Source organism: Anopheles maculipalpis, chromosome 2RL (genome assembly GCF_943734695.1).
Source record: "Anopheles maculipalpis chromosome 2RL, idAnoMacuDA_375_x, whole genome shotgun sequence".
NCBI classification, from domain to species: Eukaryota; Metazoa; Arthropoda; class Insecta; order Diptera; family Culicidae; genus Anopheles; species Anopheles maculipalpis.
The window spans coordinates 72,690,765-72,716,045 of NC_064871.1; the positions used below are offsets into that span (position 1 = coordinate 72,690,765).

The following is a 25,281-nucleotide window of genomic DNA, read 5'->3' on the forward strand; positions in this document are numbered from 1 at the left end:
ACGGAATTGTACCGGAGGGCCCAGAAAGCTGTACTCTTGTACCGAACCGGGATATATCCTCGCAAAGAAGAAGAAGTAGAAGGCTAACTGGAAGCTTTTTCGGCATCTGTCATCGATTTTTAAACGTCTGAGTACTACCAGACAACCCGAGATCGCTGCTGAGAAATGAAGGTGCAAAAAACGTCAACCGATCTTTTCGTCACATTTCGCAGCTGCAGGTGTACAAGAAATCTTGTGATAATTTTTGAAATTTTCGTTAAACCAACAGAACTTTGCATAATTTTTTTCAATCAATTGAAGAAAACATCGAAATATATTGTTTTCTATAATTAATATATTCTCATACAATTTCTTCTAAATAAATAAAACAAAATATTCACATTCCTCAGCTGCAGGTTGCCTTTCCTGCAAATTTGCCGCAAGTTTTGTTCAATATCGGTTGCCATTTTTTCGCACCTTCATTCCTCAGCTGCGGTCTCGGCCTGTCTAAGGGCACTCTCTGATTTTGCTAACGGAAAGCCATAATATCAAACTGAAATTTCATTGACGTTTGAAAAGACATTTGGCAATAGTAATGAGATTGTTTATTATAATGTTTTAGCACTTCAAATGACACAGATTGAGTACAAAAATGGGGTAGTCACCGACAGGCTTAAAATATTATTAGAAAGTTTTTCGCATGTCCAATTCAAATGAATAACCCTGCATTTGTCGATATCCATCCTTCACTGCATTCGAAATGCAGGACTTTACGAAGCGCACTATCATTAGTGAGTTCTGGTAAGAAATTTGTTTCTCATTATAAAACAACGTGTGCTGTAATGGCTGAAGTGTTCCAGTGATTAGTCACAGAACGATGTGCAATAAACACTACATGCCTTTCTCCAGCTTTTAGTCATGTGACTAAATGTCTTCGGTCAAAGTGAAGGTATTGCACGCATGTATTATGTTGGAAGAAGAAATACATGAGATTGATCAGTGTTTCATCTTCTTCTGGTTTTTACCAGTTTGGCTTTGATTAGAATTGATGATCACTTCCAGAACTAACTGTACCTGCCGGAGCACACAGGCCGTCGGAATGTTGACGATCGTGTTGCGTGGTGTCGAAAGTGACTTCCTTTCCTTTCATTTCTGGTTGATATTTTAGCCTGCGCCCCGGGACTGGTGTTCGATTCGTGGCCTAATGGCTCCATCTATCCGCCAGCACCATGTGTGGCTTTTCATGAGGAAGTGTGGTCCGCGCTACGGTGACGATCATATTTACCTTTTCCGTTGCGCGGAATGAATGAAGAGCGACGTCCATAGTCACGCAACGTGTTACTGAACGAAACGAAAAAAAAAATTAACAAAACAAAAGACAAAAACACAAACATGATTGAGGAAGCGATTGTTATGAAAACAGCGCGGTTGCTTATGACTTCCTTCCTAGGTCGAGACGGGCCAATCTGGGATGAACAAATGACAATCAGAAGCAGCAAATCGGCGGGCTAATCGCGTGCCACGGGCTTTGAGTTTGTTCGGCTGTCGTGTAATTGGTGTGTGTTTGTGACTTGCAATGGTGGTTGGAATTGGTTTCGCCACCTAATTTTTACACCCAATCTTCGGTTATCATGTGTCTCAAGGAGCCTTTGCATGGTTCCACACCGACGGAGAGTACTATGTGAAGTCTCACAACGCACTTAACTCTCTTGATCGTTAATCACTTTCACTAAAGAGTGGTAGACTTTATGCCAACCAGAAATATCATCTATGATGCTGCACAAAGCGAAAAACGTTGCTGATGCATAAACCCGGCTGGTACACTTTAGGTAGCAGCAGATAGAAAGTAATGTCTCCAAATTAAACCATCGTAAGCGTTGCCTGGTGGGTTTCTTTACTCGCTTGGACTATGCTTGCGAATCGCTCGTCCGACAAGAAAAGGAAAACATTATGAGAATGTAAAGACTTCATTTTTGTACATCTCATCACGCTAAAGCGATCATATCGTCCAACCATTGGGTGTAAGAAAGTGGAAAATTACCAACAATTACATGCACGTCCATGACACAAGAAGAAATGTCGATCCTTCTTGAACACAGCAGAAGTATCTCTTATCTCCTCTCGCAAAAGAAAGTAACTTAAACGACGCATATCGTAATGCAACCATAGCAGACGTCCGGGGATGGAAAAAAGGGGGTTTGGGGTCAATGCATGTCGGAAGGGTTTTACTGTAAGCAGTAGTAGCGTTATGTAGACGACGTGCGAATTTAGAATGCACCTTGTAGATCTCTGTATCATTGGGCCAAGTACATTAGTGGTGTTGGGTGTGCGCGTTTGTGTGTGTGCGTGTATATGTGTGCTTGTATCATCCTAATCACTAACTTCTAACCTTAGGGAGTGGCTCTGGTGGTGGTGGAGGAGGAGGAGGAGGTGGAAGTAACCCCGGTTACGTCAATGACATCCAGTCGCATCTGCATCATCCAGCATCGCAGCAGAAGCAGAACATCTTTGCCTCGTCGGGCAGTGGTGGTGGTGGTGGAGGAGGGGGAGGTGGTGGTGGTGGGAGTAGGGACAGAAATGATCGAACCAGCAGTGGCAGTGGGGGTGGTGGTGGTGGTGGCACACATCATCACCATTCCTCGTCCCATCAGCAACGGGAACAGCAGCAACTGCAACAGAATCGCACGCGTCGCAGTACGCAACGCAAAGTGACGCACAACGAGAAGCGCTATCACTCAGGTTAGAGACACGTAGTTATAGTACGATTGTAGGATCTCTGCTACAGACTGTTTCTGCTTGCATCCACACTAGACAATCGCTAGTCCCCCGCTGTAGCGACTCCGTATGTGTCCCTCCCAAATATCCGCCAGTTCTGCTTAATTTGCCCAGCTTCTCATCCTACCGGTTCCGACCGCTAAGCCGGTGTATCATAATGCTCGTTTAGCTACCCGCGTCACTCCCCTAACGGAGCATTAGAATCCATCCCGTTAGTAGGTAGATCCTCTAGGTGATCCTCCAGCCCGGACGCTCGGGTTGGTTCCACCGTCAAACCAAATCTTCGTCACAAATCGTACCTCGAAATGGACTTTCATTTGATCTACGGCTCCCCGCTAGCCCTGTAAGCACCAGCATACACAGCTCAGACAAAACTAATCGATGTTTTCTTTTTTTTTTTTTGTGAGGAGAGTTAGGGAAGTTTTCGGGATGAACCCTCCCGTCCCAACTCCATCGCCCACCCCCAGGGTGTATAGGCCTCACTCGCTAACGAGTTTCTTTTCAAAGTTAGACTGGTATAACCGTTTTAACCCATCTTTTTTTTTCAAGACTTTTAGTTCCGTTTATGATTGAGTCCTATAGCGGTGTTTTTTTTGTGGGTTGTTTGAGTTTTCAATGCTTGTTTACTTTTTCCCTTATTTTTCGTTCGATTTTCTTTTCGGATGTTTCGGATGAAGATGAAACGAAAAACGTCACGTGTATAGGATTGCAACGGCGCCCTAGCGGTAATTGCTACCCTAACTAACTGTGATGCTCAAGATGATCTTGGGTTCCAGTTAGATGATTTCAATCTTTTTTTTTTAATGTTTCTGGGACGCGAAGGTTGTATTTTCGGCGGCAGTTTTTTTTTTACACCAACCAACATTATCCTTGAGGAATCCATTCCCAACCAAACTGCAGTAGACCCCTTTTCGAAGAAAACAACCATTTTGCGGAATGCATCCTATCCAGAACCCTTCAAAAGACAAGGTTAAATCCCACAAAAATAGCTAAAATAATCAATCTTTCTTTTTTAAAACGTATATTTTTAACTCGCTTCGCTTTACCACATAAATCATTAGCACTAATTGTGACCATGTTTGACGAAGTTCACTAACATTAACTTCTTTTGTGCGCGTGTGTTCGCGTAGGGGGTCTTCTGCTTTATTGGCACATTACTCGTATTGATTGATGCGACTCGTTTAAATTCCCGCGGTTTGATCAGTGGTGGCGCTAGGAATTTTAGAATAAATTTACATGTATTTCGTACATTAGTTTGGGTTTTCTTTTCGGTTTATTTACATCTTCCTCTCTTCATTTCATATTTACATTTCGTAGAAAATCGTGTCTTAATATGACAATAAGCATGAACTGTTTCAAATTATCATAAGATACGGTTAGAATTTATGTTGTAGAAGTTTAAAATATCAAAATGTGTCTGTATTACAAGACTCTGTATAATTTTGTAATGTGTTTATTCTAATGTGTGCTTTGTTTCCTTTCATATTTTTGTTTCTTTTTTTTCTTCTGGTTTTTCTATACATAAAACTGTCGTGCATGCGCTGTGTGCTGTTCCATTTGTCACTGTGTTGTGTTTTGTACATCAAACTATCTATAAACGCTTCCTGGTGAAATATACAAACAAACAAAAAATTGCACTGTTCGCGCACACGCACAAACAATTCAATACACCCACCTCCATCGACTGCATTCTGCAACGGGATCTACGTCATCTATATCGACCACGGTTTTGCACCAACACATACACACCTACACCACTATGCACGCTTTGCCATGCCAATGCACAGCGACGGGACGACCCGATGTGCTTCAGCCGGAAGAACTGCTCCGGCCCGCGATCGCCCCAAGCTCGGGAATCCCGGTGCATCAGCACCAGCATCTGCTACGCCAACGACACGCACTGCTCACCACAACACCTTCATCCGGTTCCACATCCTCGGGTGGCGTTAGTAGCACCGGACGATCGGAATCGATCCCACCTCCCGCAACCAGTACGGTCGTGCCATCGTTGAGTGGGGTGCAGCACACCCCACAACAGCAACAACCCGGACTGTACTCTAGTGCACTGGTTGCGGCCGCTGCCGATGCACTGTTCAAAGCGATGCGCATCGCCCCGCAACCATCGGCAGCCACGGTTGCCGCCGTACCGGACACCGCTGTGATAATGCGCCCGAAAGCGTATCCTGAGCCTGAGATGGTGGTGGGCAGTGCGCCACCGGATCCTGACGCGGATCGGACAAGTAATAATTCGGCGAATGGTGGGCCGACCGATGGGAAGAATAGTAGAAATAATAGAAGAATCGGACGGCACGAGAGTCGCTACACCAGTGGTAAATCATTGTAACCCCGTTTGTTTTTGCCCCATCCCCATCCCAGCATCCGTGTCCGTGGCATGTGGAGGAGGACACACTGCTTCAAACTGTACCCAAATTCTTCACGCACTTATTGGCTTTATCTTTTTTTTTTGGCAGGGGACATGGGATTTGGTGTGGTTTCTTTTCCTACTATATCGAACCGTACCTTTCTGTTCTATTTTTCTACTCTTCTTAAACTATCTCCTTACCCAATTTTACTAACGAGCGTTGATTGCATTGATAAAATTCCTCCAGGAGAGACGCCGCCGGTGGGCGCCGTCTTCACCTGGGAGGACCAAGGCTCAAATCCCATCTGGGCCGTTCCCACCGTAGTGAGGACTTGTCTAACTACATAGTATCAGCAATTCTATTTAGCCATTAGATGGCTGGCGTGACCTTTATAAGGCCGTTAAGCAAAGAAGAATACGACTGAGAAGATATACAAATCTATACGATTTTCATTCAATGATCCTACCTTTTTACATAACGTGTATTATGTGCAGACATTTGGCTGTGATATCATTTAATTTGTAGCAAAATCGATCATTAGTATTCTCTGTTTGATCGTTAGATACAATCGTTTTGAACTTCCAAATATAACCTCCATTTTGGACGTCAAATACAACATTGGTACAAGGCTATCGACTGTGTCATCCGTTCGTACATAAAATAAAATCTAAATTTTCTCTCATACGTCGAATAAAAGCTTGAAAAACATGAATATTTCTCTTCGAAAATAGAGAATCATTCGAAAACATTATTTAAAAATTTTAAGTGATCATTGAACAGATTATCTTCTTTGGCTCTACAAACTCGAAAGGTCTTGGACCAACTGGTGAAAGGCCGTTACTAGCCGTTAAGAGAAGGATAGTAACTCCTGCATACGGAGAAACAATCCATGTGGGATTTGCTGCCTAGTCCTGTCGTGTGAAGATCGCTAACGCCTCGGCTATCCAACCATACCCCAAAACAGAGGATCAGATGCTATATTTTGGTGGTCAAAACTGAAGACCAGTCATAGGCACAGGCATAGTCTATTTTTTAATGCTTACGTTATTAACCAGGTAAAAGGTACAAAAAAAAATCCCTTTCCATGTTGCTACTTAATTTGCAGGATCATTTTCGATTTTGTGCAAAGATCCCTGACGACGTTGTTATAAAACGTCCATAAAACTCACACGTTATCTCATTCATCCACTTGAGTTGAGTTCGATTGAGGACCGATTGTATTCACACGGCACCGTCCTGCAGTAACGAGATCGCTGCTGTGCGTGCTGTTTTACGCTTCGAGGTGTGATCTATAATTTTTATTGCGGTTTACGAAAGGCAGTTCGCTGGGTTCGCCGCCCTGCTGTCCGAAAGGTGCTACAACATCGTTAATGTTATGTTTTAATGCTTGTTAGCTACGTAGCCGATGATACTTATCCTCACGTTGTGTGTGTGTGTGTGCATGTATGATTCGATGTTACGTCGATAACATTGACTTCAGGCTACAGCTTTAAAGCGTCTCACAATAAAAAAGTGTCTGTTTCCAGTCAAACTCCTACGTTTAATTCGGAGCCCCGCCGATGGAAGGCGGCACGATTGCACAAAGCCAGCAACCTATCGGCTAAATTCCCGCCCAAACCGTTAGTGGGAGTTGTTGGTCAAGAATTTCCACCTTTTTTACACCATTGGCATGGCGTGTGGTGCCGTGTACCACCCTGTCGATCAGCATGAAGATCTCATTCCATCGTCAATTATTCGTTAATGAGTGCACACTATAAGCTAGAGAAATTGTGCATGTTTGTGACGCTCAGTGCATTTGCTAAATGGTTCAATTCGTTTTTGCATGTTACGTATCTTGTTTTCTTTCTCTCTTTCTCTCTATACAACGTTCAATGCATGAAAGTAAAGTTAGCGTGTCTGGTTTAGTTGTTTTTTTTTTTTTGTTTCAACGTCAATATTATTCGTTTAGTTCCATTTAATCCATTCCCTTACTGGGTGAAGGGAGAGTAGAAGCCAGGGTGCTTAGGGGGCTAGACACGTTTAAATGAACTGATCCATCATCAGGAAGGCGAACGAACGCCAATGATCGTATGTTACCGACCGGCCACGTTGACTGAACCTTCCCTCGAGCGTCTTAACCTACATCGTTTCAAGTCGTCGTCCGATTACGTGTCCTGGGATTGATTGACAACTGACGATCAAGTTCATCAGCGCTCCAGCATGGAGGCAGCTAGAGGAGCCAATGAACGAACATGATTAATCGTGGGTGAAACCCTGCCGCATCGCAAGATTCTACCAGTTTACCAAACCTACGCCAAACTGACGGCGAAAAAAAAAAGCGTTGAGAATATTGTAAAGGAGATTAGCGAACGAAAGCTACTTCTAGCTTATGAAACTCAATATGCATGTGAGTTGTTTGTACCAGTTGATGTGTAGAACAGGTTCCTCCAGTATCCCTACATGGCGTTGGCAGGCGGCAAGGATTTGTTTACTGCCCAACAACACAGGTGGCTTAACGTTTTCCCATAGTTTGTCATTTATTTTGAGCAGGGTAATTTATTAACAAATTTAACAATAATTTAAAATAAGAAAATGCTTCGTAAAATGAGAATACCCTGAGGTCAGTGGGCTGAGTCATCGGGTGAACATAACTCACAGTAGTTTATTCGATTAAAATGTCAGTAAAAGGGTCGTAATAGGTTAGGCAAAATCGAACATTTGGTAAACCCACGCCAGTGTCGTGATTGTGAGGAATTATTTTACTATAAAACTCACTGCTGTTGATGGCTCTGCCTACGCAAATTATGAAACACTCTGTAAATTTAACATTCTTTTTAGTAGAGCCTCCTATGCCTCAGACCTAAAGACTGCGAATGAAAAAAAGAAAATATTAACATCAATTTCCTTTGCTCAGTTTTCTATAATTTGAGCCTACGCTTAGGCGAAGATACTCTAACAAAATTAACAGGTCTATGTCTTGAGGGAAGGCATCTTCATCACGACTCTTTTTAGTAATCTTGCTGAAAGCTAAACTACCCCTCCATTTCGATCGTCGGTTGATCAATTATCCGGGTAAAATTCTCCCCAGGGACACGATCGCGAACGACAGGCACGCGACGCGTCTTGATGAGTTGATGGCATGCTTTTGGCAGATGTGCGGTAGCGAAAAGTCCAATTTAACAAACTAGCAAATAAGATCTCTGTTTCATATTCTTCACATTAGCTACCCCAAAATAGTGTATTTTCCCCTTATGTCCAGGCCAGGCCATAATCATTGAATGATCGAAATTTCATAATTTTTACATTGTTTCCGTTTTGTTTTTGTTTGCTCTTTTTTCTCTTCCTTTCCTGCTCTTTGTTATGCTGCATCTCCCGTGTACGTGTCGAAATGTGCGTGCCACATCATCATGATCACCATTATCATCCTTGCAAATCATGATCGCTGCTTATCGTTGGACTTCACCGCTACCTTCAATGCTAACGACTTTATATCAATCATCGAATCATCACAATGCGGACACAATCATGTCGCCCTCGCACACAAACACAATCATACTCACGAATCGAACAACGACATGGGAACTGTAACGAAACCTCCATGGATTCCATCTCGATTCATGCACACAGAAGTACGCCAGGAAGCGGTACAACAAGCATTAGCTGCACTCAAAAATCGCCCCAAACCTAGCTTGCCAATGCCATCCAAACGAAGCTCGGTGCTTAACCGCAGTCCCGAGCGCGATCATGACGATTCAGGTAAATGCTCACGAACCCCCCCAAACATTATTGAAACAGCAATACGCGCACTACCGCAGTTCACAGCAGGCTTTGAAAAAAAAAAAAACATTGGTTCGGGAAGGAGCGGTATGTTTCGCATACAAGCTGCGCTTAAATCACACAACTGCACACAAGCTTTTTTTTTTAATCGAAAAAATAAGTGTCCATTCATGCTTAATTGGCCATCCATTGCACGAACCTTTCGTATCGATACACCCGCCGCAAAAGGATAGTTTACCCAGTGTCCTTTTGTCCAAAATTCATTGTCGAACCTATTTAAACGTTGTGTCGTTGTGTACAATGTCTGTTCTGTTTCCCGCAGTTGAAGAGATACACATCCTTTAGCATCGTTAGCTTAGGGAACCTTTTCTTTAGCTTCTTAAAATGAAATGAATTACGTTTTGAGTTTTGAGTAGTTCGAGTTGCGCCTAAAAGTAGACAATGCGAATTGGTCCATTTATTTTGTAATTTGGAACTTTTTTTAAATTTTTGTAATTAAATCAAGCCTAACAAAGTTCAACAGACGAGCTATCGGATATGTTGTAACCGCCTGTTTAAAATGTTTTTTTCTTTTTTTCTTAATTTTCCATTTGAAAACTATCTAATCTGTTCTGTTTTTCCTGCTCTTAATGACATCTTAACAGACTCCAGTACGGAAGATGAATCCATACCGGAGGAAGGTTTGCTGGGAAGAATATCCACACCGGACCGGGACAACTACAATCTACCCCGTGATCACATACTCACACGGGAACCGATGAAGCTGCCCTCGTCCCGGGACCATCACCATTCGCAGCCCCAACCACTGCCGCAGCCGCCCCAAAAGCAATCGTCCCAGCACGGTTCGCAACAAACCCACCTCGAACGGCGACCGCCTCAAACGATCCCGACGCAGCCAGCGAACACACAGCATGCGACCCTATCGGACACGTCTAGTGCCGGTTCACCACCGGCCGTCCACCGGAATCACCAGTACCAGAACAAACCGTCGAGCTACGATATTACCGATCTGAACGATTTTCAACCACACCAGCGTACACCGTACGCTGCACCGGACATAACACAGTTCAGCGCCAACACACGGCGCGGTGCGGATCGGGTAACGCGCTACGTTAATCTGGCAAATCAAGAACCGGGTGACACGAGCACAGCGGGCCGGTGGAAGGTTTCGGCCAAGATTCAGCAACTGCTGAACACGTTGAAACGCCCGAAACGAAGACCACTGCCCGAGTTTTACGAGGACAATGATATCGAGCTAGAAATTGCTGCCAATCCGAAAGATCCAAATGCACCGAAACCGGAAGGCAGTGTCATGACACCGGTCCAGGGCGAACAGTTGATCGTGCCGTCGGGATTGCCGCGCACTCTCGAAGCGGCCCTGCAGCGGTACGGTACGAGTTCGTTCAAGGCACCGATGGCTACGGTGCTCGATCCCAACGGCAAGATGACAACAACGCTTACCTATGGGAAGCTGCTATCACGTGCGCAAAAGATAGCTTACGCGCTCTCGACGAAGGTCTTCAGTAAGGGACCGGAACAGGTATCGCTCAAGCCGGGCGATCGTGTCGCGCTGGTCTATCCGAACAGTGACCCACTGAAGTAAGTACAATTAGTGTTAGAACATAGTAAAATAGTTCCGTTCCTTTTTTACCGTGTTCCGTTACGATTATTTTTTTATCAAAATTGTTCCGACTCTACTCTTTCGTTCCGAACCTTTCCGATACTTTCGTTCCGTTCCGATACTTTAATTTCGTTCCATTTTTTTTAAATTCCGTTCCTTTTCGGATATTCATTTCGTTTTCAATGTGGAAAGTAAGCTTCAGGAAAAATGTGGCGCCCGGTGACGATGCGAAAAAGGGGCCGTTCTTCACAAGGCAAGGCCAAGGAGTGTGATGGAAATAGGAAACTCAACTATTCCTTCTTAACTCTGTCGAAGTGAGGAACAAAGAAAAGCCGTCTGTCGAAGGTTACGCCGAGTATGTCGTCAGTCCGTGTGTTGTTGAATTTGTTTGGTCGTCGATTTGTACAGGGAGTGTGTTTACAAATATGGAGTATTTTTGATTTAGTGTCCTCTTTCTCAACCACAGCCGAATCTTGTCAACCCCTGTTTGCAGGAGTTTACGAAATTCGCCAGCGAAACGAATTTTCAACAAACTTGCCAACACTAAAATACTACGGCTCCTTCGATTATCTTTATTAACCATTGTACCTTTTCCCTTTGTTTACAGCTTCCTCACCGCTTGGTACGGTTGTATGTTCCGTGGGCTCGTTCCACTCCCAATAGAACTGCCACTGTCGAGCTCGGACTCACCACCGCAGCAGGTTGGATTTTTGCTCAGCTCGTGCGGGGTCCACGTTGCTCTTACCTCGGAAGCATGTCTGAAGGGTCTCCCGAAGTCGTCCACCGGTGAGGTGGCGAAGCTCAAGGGCTGGCCACGATTGCACTGGTTCGTGACGGAGCATTTGCCGAAGGTGCCGAAAGATTTCAACACCAACAATAATCGCATCAGTGAAGACTCGAACGCGTACATTGAGTACACCACGGACAAGGAGGGTAGCGTTATGGGCGTAACGGTAACGCGCCAAGCAATGATCAACCACTGCCGAGCGCTCACGATGGCCTGCCACTACACGGAAGGGGAAACGATCGTGTGCGTGCTTGACTTCAAGCGCGAGGTCGGTCTGTGGCACAGCATTCTTACGTCGGTGTTAAACGGTATGCATGTACTGTTTATACCGTACGCTCTGATGAAGTTACGGCCTTCATCGTGGATGCAGCTCATCACCAAATACCGAGCGTCCTGCTGTCTGGTGAAGAGTCGAGATCTTCACTGGGGTCTGTTGGCAACGAAGGATCACAAGGAAATCTCGCTGTCCTCGCTTCGGATGCTGCTCGTAGCGGACGGTGCCAATCCATGGTCACTTTCCAGCTGTGATCAGTTCTTGAGCGTATTTCAATCGAAGGGTCTCCGACCAGACGCAATTTGTCCGTGTGCAAGCAGCTCAGAAGTGTTTACCGTGTCACTGCGTCGACCAGGACGATCGGCAGCTGGTGGCTATAACCAGTCGGCAACTGGTCGAGGCGTTCTATCGATGTCAGCACTGTCCCATGGTGTGGTCAGGGTTGACAGTGAAGATTCGCTCACATCACTCACGTTGCAAGACTGTGGTCAGGTTATGCCTAGTGGTACGTGTTTATCGTGTACAAAAAAAAGATGTAATTATTTTTTAACGTACAATATTTATTCTTTTACAGCTACAATGGTTGTGGTCAGTGCTGATGGGCCTCCGGTTCTCTGCAAAACGGATCAAGTCGGTGAAATCTGCGTCACTTCCGGTTCGAGCGGAACGGCGTATTACGGCTTGGAAGGAATGACAAATTCCACCTTTAAGGTATATAATTGTATCCAGGTGGCACTGTGCGCGGAGAATCATTTTTCTAATCGCGGAATATCCTTTTTTTGTCCCCGCAGGTTCAACCACTTCTTGAGGCACCCGTCACGAAGGACGGCGAAACCATTCCGGGCAAACCGATCGGCGATGAAACGTATGTGCGCAGTGGCTTGCTCGGATTCCTCGGTCCCGGTGGACTTGTGTTTGTGTGCGGTTCGCGGGACGGGCTGATGACCGTCACAGGTCGTAAGCACAACTCGGACGATATTATCGCGACGGTACTGGCCGTCGAACCGATGCGCTTTATCTATCGCGGTCGTATTGCCGTGTTCAGCATTAAAGTGTTGCGTGACGAGCGTGTTTGTGTTATTGCCGAACAGCGACCTGACTGCTCGGAGGAAGAATCATTCCAGTGGATGTCCCGGGTGCTACAGGCGGTCGATTCTATCCATCAGGTCGGTATCTACTGCCTGGCCCTTGTACCACCGAATCATCTGCCAAAAACGCCCCTTGGTGGTATCCATCTGACTGAGGCGCGTCGACGATTCCTCGAAGGTTCGCTACATCCGGCCAACGTGCTGATGTGTCCACATACCTGCGTAACTAATCTTCCAAAACCGCGCGAAATTCACCACGGTAAGTACCGAGCAAAGCACCTGATTTCATGATTATTGTTAGGCTCTCCTCTGCACCTTGCAAAACTCGCAATACAAATCATGTGTGTGTTTATATGTGTATGTGTGTGAGTGGAACCGATCCTTTTTTCGGTGAATTTCAGTTAAAATGTTTTATTTTTGTTCCTCAAAAGCACTTAGACATTTGATGTGCGAACGTTTGTTTGAATTCACCACCTACCTCAGCTTCCTGACCATGTGTCATCGAAATAGCGCATTATTTGTTTATATTTTTGTAGAGCACATCATACATCGAATTGTACCTGCATATGAGTTTAAAAATCATTATTCATAGACTTTTAGATAATCCCCAAATTAATACGAGTAGAAACGGTAATATGCAAAATCTTGCCGGAAGCTCACAAGTACACTTCAACACAGCGTCCGTCATTAACTTTTTTTGCAAAATTATTTGAAATGAAAACTACAAGAGATTTTTAAAAATATATTTAAAAGCTCTATTCGTGCGTTTAACATTGGTAATTTTTTGCTAAATGGTAAATAAGATTGTCGCGGCTAGCCATGCAGTACCCAATACGATCGATCGGTCCATTTGTAGAATACATTTTGTACTGTCGTTTCGTCGATTGTTGGTCTAGACATTATACCCACAAATCGGAGCTCCTTTGCAGCCAAAAGATATCATAATTTCGACTGATAATACGAACTTCAAAAACTGCGCACTAAGGTTCGATAGTTACATGGGCTGTGCGGCCCGGAGCACGGCAATTGTTGTGAACAAATTCTCTTAATATGGCCCTATTTCGCACATCATTTACTGCAACCGTATCATCTTCATGTTTAACGAAAAAGAAAAATAGTTCAATGATGCCTGTCGATCAAATAATGTGCCATATTTTTAAAATCTCTTGTAGTTTTCGGTTTATAGCATTTTACAAAAAAAAAAAAAAATTATACCGGACCGCGGTACCGGCGGACCCTGTACTCGAGAAATTTAACTTAACTAGTAGCGCTTTTGGAACCCACTTTGCGTAACTTTTATGTAGTCACAGTAACTCTTAGTTAGTCCCAAAAATTACGCCACCAGTTAACTTAAATTTCTCGTATAGGGTATCCCACCCAGCAATTTTTGGCACTTTTCTATGTTTTTTTGCCCCGTGCCCATATATTTTTGTTCTTGTGTCACAATTTTTTGACACAATCTCATACATTTTTATTTTTCATTACTGATTTTCATATCGTTTTGGTATGCTATAACTTGTGAGTGTGTTTTTTCGTATAAAAGTTTATTAGCGCTCTGAGAAACTCTGTACAGCTGCAAATATAACCTGTTTGAATTTATAAAATTACCAGAAAGTATAAATAAATTAATTTTCACATAATTTTACTAAAGATGCAGGGCATAAATAAAGCATAGAATTTAGCCAACGTTTTTTTCCGATACGATACAAACAAAACGATACATCGTTGTAAAATTTAAATCTTGCTAAAAATATTATTAGAAATATATAATTTTTCGTCTTTTATTTATTTAATAAATTTAAAAAGTGAAAATGAATTCGTTTATACACCCTAGTTCATTTGTATTTACTGTTTATTTGAAACAAGTTATATTTACAGCTTCACAGAGTTCCACAAATTGCTTATATGTTTTTATATGAGAAATTCACTCTAAGTCTAAGGTATTTCTAGCACACCAAAAAGAAACCAAAAATCTGTAGGAGGAACCAAAAATATATAACAATAAGTAAAAAAAAAACATGTGGGATAAGAGCAAACATATTAAGGAACGCGTCAAAAACGCTCGGGATACCTCGTATTGTGAATTCCCCTTTATATTTTATATCGTTCTTCTTTCAACACATCTAACTACAATATAACAGAATGCGCGTGTGTGTATGTTTTTTTTAAATTTATTTCAAGGCTACATTTACTCACTCATTTAATTTGTGTATTAAAATTTAGATGCAAGAAGTCAGTCTCGAAAAAGATGGTTGTGGAACCTAACACAATTCTCCGCTATGCATGATAATTATAGAACATTACACATCAGTAGCTCATAACATCATAACGTAGATCATCACCGGAACAGCCACTGGTAGCACTGTGACTTATTTCTAGATCATTCATTGTTTACTCAAACTTAAATGTCACCACTACAATCGTTCGCTGTTCATTGCAACAACAAACTTTCGGTGGAATTATCTTCTAGCCTTATTGACACAAATTCAACCAACCAACTAGCCAACCCCTTCTTCCAAACCACATTAATGATCGCATCTGTTTTGAACATCCCTGGTCCTAATATCACTCTTTTCATAATAAGTGCTTCCTAACCACCGCCCCCTCCCCCCCACTCGATCATAAAGATTTCCTCCACAATTGATTGGCAAGTGTGTACTAGTTATGTTCAAAATATCTGTTGGTTGCGCCATTGATTTCGTATAATTTTCATTTCCTCAAAATTAATATCATTTTCTCTCTCTCTCTCTCTTTCTCTCTTCTTCTTAATTTTCTTTTCAAAATGCTGCTCTGCTCCTCACAAAATAATGCAAAACCAAAAAACCAAAAATCAAACTAATTCATGCAAAAAAAAAAACCGCCGTAACCGTAACCGTTGAATGCAAAATCATGTTTTACTAATAAATCGAACACCATTACGGTAATGGGGATCTGTTGGTTGGAACTTTACCCTACCGGAACTGGAATTACAAAATGTTGTGTGCCCACGTGCGCAAAATTTACTCAACTTGCATTTGATGCGCGCGCATTGTATTTGTGGTATTTGATGGGTTTGGTTTGGTTCCCCTTTAAACCAATAATTGCACAACGCTTTACTGGTGATCGTACCGTTGGAACTAACAAACATACACACACTAAATCTTCCTAATGGTTTTCGGTAATGGTAACAAAAATTACAACCCCGTGTGCTGCTGTTTTCGGCTGCGTTGTGTCGGATTGTTGTTCCTTGTGCTGCAATTATTCTAACGTTAATCACACCGATTGTCATCACCATCATCATAACTATCACCATCAACCGTTTGAACGTTATAACTACATCAACAACGATACATAAATACGCTTAATCACAATCCACATGTACATATCACGTTTATTCACACCTTCATTGTTGTATTTATTATTTTGCCTAATTTGACGATTTGTACATCAACAAACGTACTACAAAAAAACATTTAAAAACGATATCTTTGCATACGTTTATTACGAACACATTGTATAATGGTCATGAACATCACATACACACCATCACTACTTTCATCTTTATTTAAACAAACCACATAAAAAAACATTGAACACAATCACACCCAATAATAACGCACACAACAACCCCCAACACATAACATGATCTGGGATCTTCCCAATGGAATCCCTCCATGTGCTTTTTTGGACACGTGTGACTTGGCGTCCACACATTTCATCTCATCGAATACTACGGAAACAAAACAAAAAATCCTCTCAATTGCATACAAAAACCAAAAAAAAACCCTCGCAAAATGGCATACACTAAAATCAGGCTCTATCCAACAACTTCAAATTTCCGGAACATCATCCTCATCCTCTGCCACGAACATTGGCGGCGTTGGTGGACTTGGTGGCACGGGTGGTACCGGTACCGGTGGTACGGGCACGGCTGGCGTCGTCGGCGGTGCAGATGCCTCCGTTGGTCCGGCTTCGGTAATGGTCGGTAATCTGGTGCAGGGCAACAGGCTTGCCTCTGCCCAGGGCCGCGATATAGGTCTGGCCGACGATAACGAACGTAAGGTAAGATCTAGACGGCTGAGTCCTCGTATGTACGCGCCTCGTGTATATGTGTAGATGTACGCTTCCCACGCGGGTTCCCCTTTACTTACGCAATCACTCTCTGTTCCTTTCCCTCACCTCCCCCTCTGATCCTGTGGCTCGTGCAGCATCAGCTTATTACAGGCGTGCTGCGATGGCGTGCAAACTCATCACCTGACCACGTCCTGTACACGTTGCTCAACTCGAAGGGTGCGGTCGCCAAAACGCTCACCTGCTCCGAACTGCACAAACGGGCGGAAAAGATAGCCGCCCTGCTGCAGGAACGTGGCAAGGTGAATCCGGGTGATCATGTGGCGCTTATCTTCCCGCCCGGACTCGATCTGATCTGTGCGTTCTATGGCTGTCTGTATCTGGGTGCTGTGCCGGTAACTATCCGGCCACCGCATCCGCAGAATCTCATCACCACGCTACCGACCGTGCGGATGATCGTGGATGTCTCCAAGAGTGGCATCATCCTGTCGATACAGAGCATCATCAAGCTGCTGAAATCGCGCGAAGCGGCCACATCTATCGATCCAAAGAGCTGGCCAACCATACTAGACATCGAGGACAACCCGAAAAGGAAGCTGGCCGGTAAGGAAATGGCGCGCTTTATTGCGTTGCAGTTTCAAAAGCCTAACGGTTACCTTTTTCTTTGCAGCAATCGCTAATAGTACGCTAGATTCGACGGCCTATCTGGACTTCAGTGTGTCTACCTGTGGTCGGTTGAGTGGCGTTATCATCACGCATCGGTAAGTTACTCATTTGATTGTTCCTTCTTATCCCTACTAACCCTAAAATCTCTCGAAGTAGAGCACACGGCAGGGAACCTGTGTTCAAATTCCATCCAGACCGTTTCCTCGTAGTGATGACTGACTATTGAACAACGTGGTATCAGCAAGTCTAATTCATCATTCGATGAACGGCGGCGTGACCTATGAGGAGGTCGTAAAGCCAAGAAGAATAAGTGGTTAAATTTCAGTGTCAGAATCCTCTCCATTATCCCTTCTACAAATGTGACATCAAAATCTATTTCGTTAGGGTCAAGGGTGTTGTAATGCTAAAGCTTGCTTTCATTTTAAAGCTATAATATTCCTTTCTTTTCTTCTCAGATCACTATCGAGTCTCTGTGCCAGTCTGAAGCTTGCCTGCGAGCTATACCCTAGTCGTCATGTAGCACTCTGTCTCGATCCGTACTGTGGCCTTGGCTTCTCCATGTGGACTCTGATCAGCGTCTATAGCGGTCACCATTCGATACTGATTGCACCGTACGAGGTACGTAACTTCAACTCTACCTGGCGTGTCTCCTTTATTTTAATGGCTTCCGTTCTCATGCTCCGCTTCCCAGGTGGAAGCCAATCCTAGTCTCTGGTTGAGCACACTGTCCCAATACCGCGTGCGGGATACATTCTGCTCGTACGGCGTAATCGAGCTGTGCACCAAAGCGCTCAGCAACTCCATACAGGCACTTAAACAGCGCAACATCAACCTAGGCTGCGTGCGTACCTGTGTGGTCGTGGCCGAGGAACGTCCGCGTGTGCAACTGACGCAACAGTTTTGCAAGTTGTTCCAGGCGCTCGGATTAAACACGCGCTGCGTATCGACCTCCTTCGGGTGTCGCGTTAATCCCGCCATCTGTGTGCAAGGTGCTAGCTCGGCGGAAAGTGCTCAGGTGTATGTGGATTTGAGGGCGCTACGAAACAATCGGGTTGCGCTGGTTGAGCGTGGCGCTCCGAACTCGCTGTGTTTGGTAGAGTCGGGCAAGTTGCTACCGGGCGTGAAGGTGATCATTGCCAACCCGGATTCTAAGGGACAGTGTGGAGATTCACATCTAGGGGAGATTTGGGTAAGTTTGATGCTTTTTTTTTTCCTCGATTATTGTGACAGTTAACAAATTTCCAATTGTCTATGTGTGTCCCAGGTCCAATCACCGCACAACTCGAACGGATATTTCACGATCTACGGGGACGAAACGGATTATAACGATCATTTCAACGCGAAACTGGTGACGGGCTGTTCAACCAACGATACGTGGGCCCGTACCGGTTACCTTGGGTTCCTGCGGCGCACCGAATGTTCCCAGGCCGGCTCAATACTGGATGAAACCACACCGAGCATAGCTAGTCGCGATTCGGATACCGAATCAATTCATTCGCAGGTAGCTTATTTATTCCGTTTCCCATTTTTCTCCGTATATTGTTGGGTAGTGAGCTCGAGAGCCTCACCTCAATAAACTGAGGAATCTAAGCGTGATCTTCTATATCAAAAAGGAAGCTCCGCATCAGTAGAAAAAAACCCCGTCATCTACATCTCAATCGTCTAAGAGAGAGATGATGAGTCAGACACGTGTGAGTTTATATGGCTTTAAGTCCTCTCGAGGTAGATCTTCGTACTCTTAAAGCCTTACGTCCTCACGAGGTAGCTCTTTGCCCTCTCGAGCTCTATTCGCCTTATTGAGATAGCTCTTCGCCAAGCGCGGAGCTGCCCGGATGGACTCACCTCTCACATGTTAGTGAGCAGATGCCCTGTCCTCCTGGAAAAGAGCTACTTTACACAACACTACCAGTAACTTATTTTTATTTCGTCACCTTTTGCGCTATTTTTCTCCCAGGGTCACAACACACTAAATTCAACGACCAGTTCAAACGCAGGCAATACTGTGGCCACGGTCGGTGCGGGTAATGAGCAGGAGCTGCACGATGCCGTGTACGTAGTCGGCGCACTGGATGAGGTGATTACGCTGCGCGGCATGAACTACCATCCGATCGACATCGAGAACTCGGTACTGCGATGCCACAAGAAGATCGCCGAGTGTGCCGTCTTCACCTGGACCAACCTGCTGGTGGTGGTGGTCGAGCTGGACGGAAACGAATCGGAAGCGCTCGATCTAGTGCCGCTCGTGACGAATACTGTTCTGGAGGAACATCAGCTGATTGTCGGTGTGGTCGTTGTTGTCGATCCTGGTGAGTGTAATAGGGTTATACCATTCGTGGGTAGATAAGTGTTCGTTCTAACCACGATAAAAGGATTTTTCTCAACTTGCCGACCTTTGAGAGTGGAGGAAGGATCTTTTCGAAGCCATTATTAAGATATAGTTTGTCATTAGCCTCATTTTCGGCAGGATACCGACCTTTCGTCAGATTTGCTTTGGGCCGATAGTTGAAGTGCGCTTTTTTCCGATCGATAGGAAGGCTCTTATGTTTATTCAAAGCAAATTTATATTTTAACCTCCCGATAAATAAGGTATTTTTTATTTTTAAGGCTATCGAAAATAGGTACATGGTAAATGTGCACTTTTGACAGCTCAATCCTGTGAGATTTCTCCTTCTTCCTTGTATAATTTTCAAGTGACGTCAAAATCTGGCCAAAAATGAGCTTGAGCGAGTTAAAATATGTCTTGAATATTTTTTTTTTTTCTAATAAATTACACCTTTTTTAAGAGTTTGACATCCTATATTCGCAATGCCAAAAATAGGAACACATCCTGCCGAAAATAGAAGTATTCTGTCGAACATCTATACATCAAACCCATATATATGGGTATATAGAAATTTTTTTAGATTGTTTAACAAACCATATACCGCTTTCTAGCAAAATAATTGATATTAATAAGACTGGTACAGTTACCCAATATCAGAAGTTGCTCCGCATAAAGCATTATAACTCATCATCTAATCTATGACAAATATTTTCAAAGGTTGGTCAACAATTTTAATTCATTTTTTCTATACATCAGGCCGCAATCTATTCATCAGGACTACAACTTATCTACCGATCTGTTAGAAATAATTCAAGTAGTTTTTTTTTTAACTATTTTACTAATAATCATTTTTGTTGTGTTTGTAGGCGTTGTACCGATCAACAGCCGCGGTGAGAAGCAGCGGATGCATCTGCGGGATGGTTTCCTTGCCGATCAGCTCGATCCGATCTACGTTGCTTACAACATGTAAGCGCCCACGTGTGATAGTATGACGACAGAATTTAACATCCAGTCTCTCTGCCGAATACACGAACGACAAGGACACGGATTATGAGGACGAAATAAGCGCACAATGTTTAGAGAGAGAGAGAGAGACAGAGCGACCATTTAAAATGGGGTCGCACTAACGGTTAGAGGCAATTCCAGGTCGAGAAAGCAAAATCGAAACAAAACGTTTCGAAACTTCTAGTACACACTAGTGCTGGCGCGTAGCCATACCACATATAATAATTCTTTCCTAATCTTATTCGATTGATTACTGCCAAACGAGAAAGGGGAAAATTCCATCAGCGCTAAAGTGAACCGAAAAAAATGTGTACATTGACCCAGCGTCGTTGCTTGGGCGGTGGTTGTGGATGTTCGTCCGAACCCCAGTTTTTTTCCCTCTCTACTTAAAAACCACTTCATAGCCATTCTCTTGTAGCTGCTAGTTTAATTTCTTAGTACGCGATACCTATAAAACCCCATGTTTTGTGATTAATTACTGTACGCTCGTGTGTGTGTGTGTGGAGAAAGAATTACACACATACGAAAAGTTCGAAGCAGTTACAGGGGCAGATCGTTTGAATATACGGAGGAATGCAGGGTCAGAGCGGCCACATGTAGAATCGTTCCCCCTGGTAAGCTTTATTCTGTAAATACCATTTAGACCATTAACACACAGATACACACAGACACTCGAAGGAAGGAAAACAAATGTATGCAAATAATTAAAGCAAAAAAAAAGTGGTGTTGCACACACCGGAACATAAGCACACCACACACTTATAACACGGACACTTATATAAAATTAATTAAATTTAAATTTAAACTGAAGCAGCAGCAAGCGATAGGCAAATTAATTTGAGCTCTCTCTTTCTCTCTTTTCGCCAATGTTGTGACCGTTTTACGAGTCCTTGGTATGTAAGCGAATGATAAACGATTAGTATATTTCGTACCCGAAAAAAAAAAACACACACACACACACACACACACACACACACAACAGTATGCATACATATATTACAGGATTTACTAGCCCATAGAACAGTCATTAGAATGGTACAAACAAAGCGGAATTAGAGATACATAATATTTGCCGATTTTAGAATAACTATTTCATCATTTTGGCTACGCCGTTTCAATTGATAACACAATTTCCGATTATGTTAGACCATCGTCAGATTCCCCTATTAACAAAATGCCTTAATAACCACTGTTAAGGGTTTTTATTCAATACAAATTAGCCCTCATAATGACTAAATAGGCAGATTTTGTTCATTAGGGTTCTGAGGAGTTTCTAAACCAATTGCAAAATTGTTTTATCAACTGAAACAGTGTAGTTAAGCTTCCGAAGTCGGTAAATGTTTTGCATCTTGAATTCTGTCATTGTTCTATTCTAATGCTTGTTGTGTGGGGCCGGTAAACCGTGTATCGTACCTTTCTTGGAACGTTTCTAGGCGACACCTAGCAGGGCATGTGTCCTTTCTCATTACTAACGGGGTGGGCAGCCATTCGCAGGGAAATATTATGTTTTTTTTTTTCTGTTTTCGTGTCGCACTGTGTCTGTGTAGGATTAAGCGTTTTTGTTTATCTCTTCTTTGGGTAGGATTATACACACTCAAACTTCCTGTTTTGTGATTATTAAGATTATAGGAAAAAAAAAACGATACTATAGTCCACGTGTGGTATGGTATGTGAGTGAGTGTAGGGAGGAAGGTAATTTCAGTCTTTCTTCGTATAAGAACTAGATTTACACGCACAGTTTGCTATCGTTTCTAAGTAGAACATATGTAGGAGAGATGAAAAGCGATACTTTACGAAAGATACTGCCCTCCCTTTTTTAACGAAACCATCCCCCTTCTTGTGTACACATTGTGCTGTTAAACAGTATTTTTTCCTACTTCTTTCGGTTTCCTCTTCCTAATATATATATGTAGTTACATTTTTGTTTAAGTTGATTCGTTTTTTTTTTTGGTTTCAACGTACGGAAGGTTGTATACAAACACGCGGAGCGCGATCGAACGATATGTATGTGTGTGAGAGAGACAGTCTTTTGTAGTAGTAGCTTGTAGGAGGAAAAAAAAGGATAAACCGGACACATATACTACAGTAAGAATAGTTAACGCAGTAAATAGTAATTAGAGTTGAGAATTGTTACTTTTTTGGTTCCGAAAATTCTTTTTAGTTTAACAAACAAAACTCCTTTCCTATCATTTCTTTTGAATGTTTTCTAGTCTCCCGTCGATTCGATTTGTTTCCGAAACCCCGCAAGAAGAAGAATGGCAAATGTGTGGTTGTTTTTGTAATGTAAGTAACAGTATTGGTTTTACCTATTCTTTCTTACTGTTTAATGATCCCTTTCACAATCGATTTGCACAAAAAACTTGTGTACTGTGACTTTTTATTGTCGGTAATTGATAATTGGCATGTGGGAAAACAAGGAAACGGTGAGCATACAAAGCCCGTACACATAACGACCTAAACACACTAAATACCTTACTATTTAGTACATCTAATCCAATTTTTCTCTAGCTGCTCGTATGTAGAAATTTAGTAAAAACAAAACAAACCAATAAAAATCCATCAATTAGTAAATGAAAAAGATTGTTTTTCATGCTGATGATGATGATGATGATGAACCAGAGTTGTTTCCCCACTGCTCTTGTCTTGTCGGTCAGCTAGGTATGTTGTGGGGGTTAGAACATTTTCACACACTCGTACACGTAAACACACACACACACACAAAGATCACAAACACACCGACACCAGACCGACCGACTTTGAACATCGTCAATAGTGTGCAGGACCTGTTTAGCATTAGAAAGGATAATAAATGTATTTCAAGCAAAAGCAATCATTCAATCTGTACAATGGCATTCAATTCGTTAACAATGGTGGATATCAATTCTGTTTCAATTTAATATTAGTTGCTTTTATTTACATTAATACCGGAAAGAAATCTTCAATGCCCGAACGCTGTTTGATAGCGAACGAATGATTTTGCATATCCACCAGACACCCTTCACGGAATATGCATTTTTTGCATATTCTACAAAAAGATGCGCGACTCAAAGACGCATCCAACGGTATACGGAACATTCCGATCGGACAAGGAACGAGGGAGTTATCGTCGATTTTCCACGGGAATGTTTTAGTTTTTCCGCAATAACTGGGTGAAGGGGTGGAGGGATCGGGTTGTGGTGCTCGAGAAAAAGGTGCGTGGCCCAAAGACACATCCAACGGTATACAGAACATTCCGATCGGACCAGGAATGAGGGAGTTATCGTCGTTTTTCGACGGGAATGTTTTAGTTTTTCCGCAATAACTGGGTGCAGGGGTGGAGGGATCGGGTTGAGGTGCTGTGCAAAAAGCTGCGCGACTCAAAGACGCATCCAACGGTATGCGGAACATTCCGATCGGACCAAGAATGCGGGAGTTATTGCCAATTTTCCACGGGAGTGTTTTAGTTTTTCCGAAATAACCGGGTGAAGGAGTGGAGGGATCGGGTTGAGGTGTTGTGCAAAAAGCTGCACGACTCAAAGACGCATCCAACGGTATGCGGAACATTCCGATCGGACCAAGAATGCGGGAGTTATTGCCAATTTTCCACGGGAGTGTTTTAGTTTTTCCGCAATAACCGGGTGAAGGAGTGGAGGGATCGGGTTGATGTGTTCTGCAAAAAGGTGCGTGGCTCAAAAACCCATCCAATGGTGTGCGTAGCATTCCGATCGGACCAAGAATGGAGGAGTGATCGCCGGTTTTCCACGAGAGTGTTTTAGTTTTTCCTCAATAACTGGGTGAGGGGGTGGAGGGATCGGGTTGAGGTGTTCTGCAAAAAAGTGCGTGGCTCAAAGACGCATCCAACGGTATGCGGAGCATTCCGATCGGACTAGGAAAGAGGGAGTTATCGTCGTAAACTTCCATTTGCTACCTCTTCGGATTCATGCTCTCCTGTTACTCCTGGTCGGATTTTGTGGCAAAAATCTGGAAATTTTTGGAAAAAATCCGGAAATTTTTATGCGGCAAAATTCGACCAGGAGTAACAGGAGAGCATGAATCCGAGGAGGTAGCAAATGGAAGTTTTAAAAACGGATTGGAAAATAATTTCTTTCCGAGATGACAAATATTTTTCAGTGCCATTTTAAGTGTGTTCTTCAAAATTAATTTATTTTCCTCATTTTTGTTTCTTTCTTGAAATATCTTTCAAAAACCCCTCCAAAATGTGATTTTTAATGTCTAAGGGGAATTTTCCACAAACTCCCGGGAAATTCCGCCAACAGCATTCCCGTGGAAAATCGACGATAACTCCCTCATTCCTAGTCCGATCGGAATGCTCCGCATACCGTTGGATGCGTCTTTGAGCCACGCACTTTTTTGCAGAACACCTCAACCCGATCCCTCCACCCCCTCACCCAGTTATTGAGGAAAAACTAAAACACTCCCGTGGAAAACCGGCCATCACTCCCTCATTCCTGGTCCGATCGGAATGTTCCGCATACCGTTGGATGCGTCTTTGAACCGCACACCTTTTTCTCGAACACCACAACCCGACTTCTCCACCCCTTCACCCATTTATTTCGGAAAAACCAAAACATGCCCTTGGAAAACCGGCCATCAC

The 25,281-nt window shown here is 43.3% G+C and overlaps 4 protein-coding genes across 11 annotated transcripts in view; 1 reads left to right on the plus strand and 3 right to left on the minus strand.

The window, feature by feature from the left end:
• LOC126568740 (disco-interacting protein 2) overlaps positions 1-20,683 on the plus strand; it is a 158,180-nt gene extending 137,497 nt beyond the window's left edge. For 2 of the 8 annotated variants that reach the window (XM_050225272.1, XM_050225269.1), the window contains exons 3-16: positions 2,374-2,718; positions 8,724-8,852; positions 9,518-10,472; positions 11,102-12,060; positions 12,130-12,266; positions 12,347-12,902; positions 16,437-16,684; positions 16,831-17,296; positions 17,364-17,454; positions 17,815-17,977; positions 18,051-18,548; positions 18,624-18,860; positions 19,314-19,665; positions 20,549-20,683. In XM_050225272.1, coding sequence (XP_050081229.1) covers positions 2,374-2,718; positions 8,724-8,852; positions 9,518-10,472; positions 11,102-12,060; positions 12,130-12,266; positions 12,347-12,902; positions 16,437-16,684; positions 16,831-17,296; positions 17,364-17,454; positions 17,815-17,977; positions 18,051-18,548; positions 18,624-18,860; positions 19,314-19,665; positions 20,549-20,652 — 5,240 coding nt within the window. In that variant the 3' untranslated portion in view covers positions 20,653-20,683. Of the gene's footprint in view, positions 1-2,373; positions 2,719-4,541; positions 5,085-8,723; positions 8,853-9,517; positions 10,473-11,101; positions 12,061-12,129; positions 12,267-12,346; positions 12,903-16,436; positions 16,685-16,830; positions 17,297-17,363; positions 17,455-17,814; positions 17,978-18,050; positions 18,549-18,623; positions 18,861-19,313; positions 19,666-20,548 lie in introns of all 8 variants that reach the window. The other 6 variants (XM_050225276.1, XM_050225277.1, XM_050225271.1 and 3 more) reach the window with 6 other exon arrangements.
• Positions 1-25,281, minus strand: part of LOC126556137 (GDP-fucose protein O-fucosyltransferase 1) — a 452,711-nt gene that overhangs the window by 225,457 nt on the left and 201,973 nt on the right. The window lies entirely within an intron of this gene.
• The window catches only part of LOC126556377 (uncharacterized), a 306,838-nt gene that overhangs the window by 42,379 nt on the left and 239,178 nt on the right, over positions 1-25,281 (minus strand). The window lies entirely within an intron of this gene.
• The window catches only part of LOC126556033 (fatty-acid amide hydrolase 2), a 526,247-nt gene that overhangs the window by 29,328 nt on the left and 471,638 nt on the right, over positions 1-25,281 (minus strand). The gene's annotated exons all lie outside the window — the stretch shown is intronic.